A 7,920-nucleotide genomic window follows, 5' to 3' on the forward strand; every position below is an offset into this window, starting at 1 on the left:
TTATTAAACTTCTGTTTGTTTTTCTCCTGTTAATCCATCTCTTATTACGGGGGTCCCAGCCAAGAATCTAGGAGGGTAAAGAAAAAATTATTTTTCCTCCCCCACAGAATCCAGCATTTTAAACTGTTATGCTCAAATAGAGACTGATTTGCATATAACCATTATATTTTGTTCTTCTCTTAACATATCAGAAAAATAGTTTCTACCACAGGTTAGGATTCTATGGTGCCATGAACTGGCGATCCATTTGATGTGCTCCTCTTGGTGCCAAACCCAAGGTGCCAGTCTAGTGACTCCAACAACAATGACAGATGACTAATTGGGTTCAAAGCTCTGAAGCTTCTACTTAAGGAAGGCTCACACACGCACACACACACATATACACACGCACAACACACATGCTTTGTGCTTTTCCTTTGCTCATTAATCAAATCAATATTGGAACTGACTCTTCTGTGCCTATCTATGCATCCACTTGCCCATCTAATCCTCCAGGTAAATCAGTTTGGTGTTTCTACCACAGTTCAGGGGCTGAAAGGGCTTCCCTGGTGGCTCAGTTGCTAAAGAATCTGCCTGGCACGGTTCTCTGATCCCGGTCAGTGGAGCTCAAGCAGTCATGGCCAACCACATCGTGCTCTACACTGGCACCAAGATGCCCATCTTGGGGCTGGGCACCTGGAAGTCCCCTCCAGGCAAAGTGACGGAGGCTGTGAAGGTGGCGATTGACCTTGGGTACCGTCACATTGACTGTGCCCACGTGTACCAGAATGAGAATGAGGTGGGTTTGGCCCTCCAGGCAAAGCTGCAGGAGAAGGTGGTGAAGCGTGAGGACCTCTTCATCGTCAGCAAGCTGTGGTGCACGTATCACGACAAGGACCTGGTGAAAGGTGCCTGCCAGAAGACGCTCAGCGACCTGAAGCTGGACTACCTGGACCTCTACCTCATCCACTGGCCCACGGGCTTCAAGCCTGGGAAAGACTTCTTCCTGTTGGATGAGGACAGCAACGTGATTCCCAGTGAGAAAGATTTCGTGGATACCTGGACAGCCATGGAAGAGCTGGTGGATGAAGGGCTGGTGAAAGCTATTGGAGTCTCCAACTTCAACCATCTCCAAGTGGAGAAGATCTTAAACAAACCTGGCTTAAAATACAAGCTGGCGGTTAACCAGATCGAGTGCCACCCGTACCTCACTCAGGAGAAGTTAATCCAGTACTGCAACTCCAAAGGCATTGTGGTGACTGCCTATAGTCCCCTTGGCTCTCCCGACAGGCCCTGGGCCAAGCCCGAGGACCCTTCCATACTGGAGGACCCCAGGATCAAAGCGATTGCGGACAAGCACAATAAAACCACAGCCCAGGTGCTGATCCGATTCCCCATGCAGAGGAACCTGATTGTGATCCCCAAGTCAGTGACACCTGAACGCATTGCTGAGAACTTCCAGGTCTTTGACTTTGAACTGGACAAGGAGGATATGAACACCTTGCTCAGCTTCAACAGGGCCTGGAGGGCCTGTGCCTTGGTGAGCTGTGCCTGCCACAGGGATTACCCCTTTCACGAGGAGTTTTGAAGGAGTTTTGAAGCTGCAGGTCCCTGCCCTTGCCCAGGTGACCTGCCGTCTCCCACCTCACTTCTCTTATGTGTAGCGTAATTTGGCCCGTGTCCCTCAGTGGTGGGTCAGCGAGGGCTTGGCCAGTCTGGTGTTGGGTCCAAAGAGCAGAATCAGTAGATTAGTAGGAGTCTTTTCAGTTTTCCTTTGTCCTTCTTGTCTGGGGAACTGGGGAACATGCAACCCAAATACTCTTTTCTAAATTGAATTTACAGAATCAGAATAGTGCCTCTAACAGTGGGGTTTTGATTGCTTGGAACTGTAATCCTTTCAGCTAGACTTTTCTTTGCCTCAAATAAAAAGTGCTCTTATGAGTTTGAAAAAAAAAAAAAGAATCTGCCTGCAATGCAGGAGACCCGGGCTCGATTCCTGGGTTGGGAAGATCCCCTGGAGAAGGGAATGACTACTCACTCCAATATTCTTGCCTGGAGAATTTCATGGACAGAGGAACCTGGTGAGCTACAGCCCACGGGGTCACAGAGTCGGACACAACTGAGCGACTAACACTTCATACCTCTTATAGAGAATAAAGCCCACATGTCTGAAACTTATCATTCCTAGCATAGCATATACTTAGAATAATAACACCTCTTTAGTTCTGTATACTGGTTTTCAGTTTACAAAGCATACACTTACCACATAAATTCGTATATACTTATCACATAAATTTACATCACAGACATTCACTTTGAGCACTTTATTATTGTTATTATTATTATTATTCCCATTTTTAAGGTTGAGGAAACTGAGGCTCAGAAAGGTTGACTGACATTCCAAAGGCCACATAGCCAGTAAGTGGAACTAGTATTAAAAAACTTGTTTTTCTGTTCTATCTTGGCCACACCATGCAGCATGCAGGATTTCAGTTCCCTGAGCAGGGGTTGAACCCTTGTCCCCTGCATTTTTCTGGTTTTAAGATGAGTTCCTATTCCCTGAAACCCCTAGCTGCCTGTCCACATCTCCCTGCACCCTCTGTCCCCACCCACAATGTCTGTAAACTCCTGAAGAGCATGGGCTTTCTGGTATTTCCAAAATTCACTAGGCAGTCATTAAGTTAATTCCACTGTATTGTAAATATTTTCAATTTCTTATATGCTAAGATGTTTTGACAACCTAAAAAACTTTTCTGGCTGGGGAGAGACAGCCATTTCTGGGGCTAGCCATTCTTAGAGTTAGAAAGAACCTAGCTGGGAGTATGTCTTTGATCTTCAAACTAACCAATCCAAAGTGGTATCTCTGTTTGGCGCTTACATCCTAGGAGACAATATTCCTCTGCCTTAATCACCCCAGGGCCAGGTGCCAGACAGGTAGGGACCACCCCTATAGCCCAAAGCCCACCGAAGTATTCAAACTAGCTCAGCAGCCCCTCTGAAAGTCCTCTGCCCAGCCTTACCTTTCCCCACTCTCCCCACCAGCACCCCTCCCCCACCCCAGAAATTCCAACATAAGGGCCAAGGCCTCCACCTTCCCCTCCCTCCTATCTTCTGCCTCCTGACCACTCTGGTGTCTTTCCCGGTAGCCCTATGGGGTGTGCTGAGCCTTCTGTGTCTAGCACCTGTGAGTATTATAAACTCTGCTTCCCCAAGTCTCTCCTCTGTCTCCCCTTGTGGCCACATCTGACGAACCAGCTCATAAAAGGATATGAAACATTCACAACTTTTTCTTGAGCAACTATGGAGTCCTAAACTGTGCACTAGGGACAGGGGATATGATGGTGAACAAGTCACACTGAGCCCCTGATGTCAAGTAACTTATAATGTAGTAAAGGAAAAAGACAAGTAAACGACCTGTTACTTAGCACAGTATCATATGCATGTTAATAATGGCAGTTATCATTTATTAAGCTATCAGCGTGTGTCAGATTCTAGGCTAAGCACTAGGTATTGTCTCAGATAATCCTCAGAACAACTCGATAAAGTGCCTCTATTACTGTTCTCTGTTTATAGATGAGAAGACCGAAACATAGATCATATAGCCAACCAATGGAGGTGCCAAGATTTAAGTCTCGGTCTGTGTAACCCTTAGCCGCTATGTCATGCTGGGTCTCATAGTCGACCTTACTTGTTGGATGAGAAATAAACCCTGTATAAAAATAGTACCTCTGTACTGCTTATCTCAGACTTGAGACAGTCCCACTAGTAAACGGAAATTGTGCCTCCAGGGCTTACCCTGCATCGCACCAAGGTGATAGCATTCTTGAGGTTATATTTGTACAGCTATCTCATCCCAACAACTTAAGAACAACAAAGACTTCTTTCCCTCTTCCACATTTGTCTGTCAGCAGCAGCCCATTACCAAATTGAGACTTGGATTTATATTAATGTCATCACATAAAATAAAAAGAAATACACTTAGAACCCAACTTCAGTTCCAGGAGAGAGGCATTTTGAAAATGGAATGACTGTCGCTCATTAGCTCTCTTATTCCAAATCCATGGCCTCATAAACATCAGCAAATATTTGACAGCAATGTGATTTCTGTTGTGCATCACGATAAAATCAAGACCACTAAAACATGTGCAAAAAAAAAAAAAACAATTCTCAACTTATTTTTTCATTGCCTTGCCTAGGGACTAAGTCTGAGTTGGCTAAGACAGAGGGGACCACACAATATTTTCCATATTTGATCTATTTTAAAAGGAATCTCAAAATATTCCAGTGAAAATGACTATTTGGAACAAGTAAAAGTCACATTAAAACCAGGCTTGATGTCTCTTTTAAAATGTCCCCTTATTTTATAGTAAAAGATAAAATAACATTAAATAACACTTTGAAAAATAAAGAAAAATAACCTTACCCTGATCCCCACAGCCTGATAGCAACTCCGTGTGTGTGTGTGTGTGTGTGTGTGTGTGTGTGTGTGTCCATTGTAGCTCTGTTCATATGTAATCATAGTCTCCATAATTGCATTCATAATGAATACACAGTGTGGTATCTGGCTTTTATCTCTTGACATCATGCCATAAGTAATTTTGATATTGCTACATAGTCTTTTTAATTATCATTTAAATTTTTTTCATTGGTAGCATCAATGTTCCATAGAGTAGAGGGACTGTAATCTATTTAACTATCCTCTCATTGTTAAACATGTAGATGGTTTCCAATCATTCACTATTTTTTTTCGTTACATTGATTTTGTTTTATTTTTTTTCCATTTATTTTTATTAGTTGGAGGCTAATTACTTTACAATATTGTAGTGGTTTTTGACAAGTGCTCGGGCCTGGTGCACTGGGAAGACCCAGAGCAATCATTCACTATTATAAATAATAGAGACATGTACACCCTCTTCATATAGGGTTTTTCCCCTTACTTTTGGATATTTCTGTGAGATAAGTTCTCCTAAATGGAGTTACTGAGTCAGATTATGTGGAAAAAACCTTAAAGACATAGAACCAAGTGGATTGTTGTTGGGCATATCTCTTGCTCATCCTTCAAAATTCAGCTCAAAATTTCCCTTCTTCCACTGCAAGCATAGTGAATTACTCCCTTATTTGTACAAGAAGTAGACCTTGTATATATCTCGATTACAGCATTCACAGTGCAACATTTCTCAATTTATTAACTTCTCAAAGTCAAGTTAAATTGTCTGTAAAATAGAGAAATCATACCTAACTCACTATTAGGGCTATTGCAAGGATTAAGTGAAAAAAACATACATAAAATCTTTCATCATATTGTATTGCAATTTTGTGTTTACCTGGCTGCTTGACTTCGAGCTTTTGCGAGGAGGGATAATGTTTTTGGTCATCTCTGTGTCCTCCAGTGCATATTATGGTGCCTGACACATGGAAGCATCTAACCAAAACATTTACTGAATATGAATAAATGAATGGATGTACGAATAAATGAATTTTAGTTGAAAGAAATTTACACTGCCACCAGCACTGTTAAAAAATACCATTTTTGTACTAACCTTACTAGCATTGAGTACTTATGCTTGATATCTATAAAGAAAAATAAATTTAGGGACTTCCTTGGTGGTTCAGTGGCTAAAATCCATGCTCCCAATGCAGAAGGCCCAGGTTTGATCCCTGGTGGAGGAACTAGATCCCACATGCCACAGCTGAAAATCCTGGTGCCACGACTAAGACCCAGCACAGTCAAATAAATAACTAAATATTTTTAAAAAGCATATCCAAGGCTATCTCCCTTTACTAATGTGAAAAATAACTACTACTTGGGGATAAGTTTCAGTTTTTGCTCTACTATAGAAGATGAGGGATGCAGCTTATAACTGTGGTAGCCACTAGGCACATGTGGCTATTTAAATGTTAAACTTAAAAAATAAATTAAATTTAAAATTCAGTGCCTTAGGCTCACTAGTTACATCATGTCAAGTGCTCAAGAGTCACATGTGCCTAACAGCTACCATCCTGGACAGTGAGAAAAGTTTTTGTTGATAATGCTATTCTACAATCCAAGAATCATTTCCTGTTTGATTTTGAAAGCATCTTATGATGAATTTGCAGTAAAATTTACTTGAAAAGTTATATTTGGCTAATTTTCTACTAAATAGATTAATTTTAAAACCAATGAATATCCCCTGACATCCACCAGCTGTGGAGTGGGAGAATATGGCCATGGAGCCCAGAAAGTGGTCAGGAGAAGACAGGAATATATAACTTTTACTACACAGTACCTCAAAAAGCTAAAAACAGAATTACCATATGACCAAGCAATTCCACTCTTAGATTTATACCCCCAAAATTGAAAACAGCTACTTAAACAAATATACACACATGTATTCATAAACTGCACTATTTGCAATAACCAAAAGGTGGAAATAGCTCAAAAGTTCATCAAAGGATGACTGGATAAACAAATTGTGGTATATCCAAACAGTGAAATATTGTTCAGCCATAAAAGGGAATGAAGGGTTGATGCATGCTACAACTTTGATGTACCTTGAAGACATTATACTACATGAAAGAAGGCAGACACCAAAGGTCATATATTATGTGATTCCACTTATATGAAATCTCCAGGATAGGTAAATCAATAGAGCAAGAATTGAAGATTCATATTTGCCAGGGGCTGAGGGAAGAAGGGAATGGGGAGTTATTACTTAATAGTTAGGGAATTTTCTTTTGGGGTGACAAAAATATTTTGTAACTAGATAGAGGTAGTAGTTGAAGCTGATGCTGATGCTGAAGCTCCAATACTTTGGCCACCTGATGCAAAGAACTGACTCATTGGAAAAGACCCTGATGCTGGGAAAGATTGAAGGCGGGAGGAGAAGGGGACAACAGAGGATGAGATGGTTGGATGGCATCACTGACTTGATGGACATGAGTTTGAGCAAACTCCAGAGAGTTGGTGAAGGACAGGGAGGCCTGGTGTGCTGCAGTCCATGGGGTCGCAGAGTCAGACACAACTGAGTGACTGAACTGAACTGAACTGAGAGGTAGTAGTTACAAAACATCATGATGGTACTAACTGCCACTGAATTGTTCATGTTAAAATGGTTAGTTTTATGTTATGCACATTTCACTGTAATAAAAATAATTGCCATAGATGGTCCACAACGTGAATCCTTAGCACATAGGTTAACTGTATAAAATGGGCAGTGGTAACTTCAAATGGGCTTTGGCAGAACAAGAAAGTTGCAAACTAGGAGAGGTGGTCCTTGGAGGGCGTCTGGTCAACAGCACGTCTCTCTGGGTAATCTGTTGAAGATGAGAAGTCCCCAGGATGTAGAGCTCAAGCAAAACACGAGCCGTATTGCTTTCGGCTGAGCTGAGCTGGCCCATGGATTCAAGAAAGTCCATCCTCTCCCTCTTCCCCTCTCCTTTTCTTCTGCCACCTAATTCACTCCAGACATACCTTCTGTGAATTTTATGGAACAAACACAGTGTCTGGTATAAGTTTAGCAGAGTGGAAGCAGTAATTGGGAGAGTAAGTAACAGGAAGTTTCCACCATGGACTAGCTTTTAGCTTCAACCAGGAAAACTAGGTGATGGGACTGATCCTGGTGGGAATGAAGGGATCTTTTCTTGCTTGGGCTCCTGTACCAGTTGGGTGCCTTTAGAATCTTGGATTAGAAGGCAATATTAAGTTGTCCTTGGTCCTGGGTTGGATCTCTGTGTGAGCTGGGTAGCTTAATTCTATTTCCTTAATTTGGTTCCCCAAAGTTTTCCCTGACAGTGCACTGCTCTGGCACTCAGCTCGTCCTGGCTCTGTTAGTGACTTATGGAGTGACTTTGACAAGTTCTTTCTCTTATACTGGCCTCAGTTTCCTCATCTGCAAGAAAATTGGTCTAAAAGGCCTCATTTCCATGATGTGCTGAAAGTACACTCTATTATTCATGAATTTG

General features: G+C 41.9%; 1 protein-coding gene across 1 annotated transcript; it reads left to right on the forward strand.

Moving 5' to 3' along the window:
* The first annotated feature begins 606 nt into the window (after positions 1–606).
* On the forward strand, positions 607–1,671 carry LOC110152739 (aldo-keto reductase family 1 member B1-like). Its single transcript, XM_070464689.1, has one exon. It carries the CDS (start codon positions 617–619, stop codon positions 1,565–1,567), a length of 951 nt encoding a protein of 316 aa, XP_070320790.1. The 5' UTR covers positions 607–616; the 3' UTR covers positions 1,568–1,671.
* The last annotated feature ends 6,249 nt before the right edge of the window (positions 1,672–7,920 follow it).

Source organism: Odocoileus virginianus, unplaced genomic scaffold, assembly GCF_023699985.2.
Source record: "Odocoileus virginianus isolate 20LAN1187 ecotype Illinois unplaced genomic scaffold, Ovbor_1.2 Unplaced_Contig_58, whole genome shotgun sequence".
NCBI classification, from domain to species: Eukaryota; Metazoa; Chordata; class Mammalia; order Artiodactyla; family Cervidae; genus Odocoileus; species Odocoileus virginianus.

Bases quoted from the DNA above. Each gene is read 5' to 3' on its own strand.
- LOC110152739 (XM_070464689.1), top strand. From the start codon at position 617: ATGGCCAACCACATCGTGCTCTACACTGGCACCAAGATGCCCATCTTG.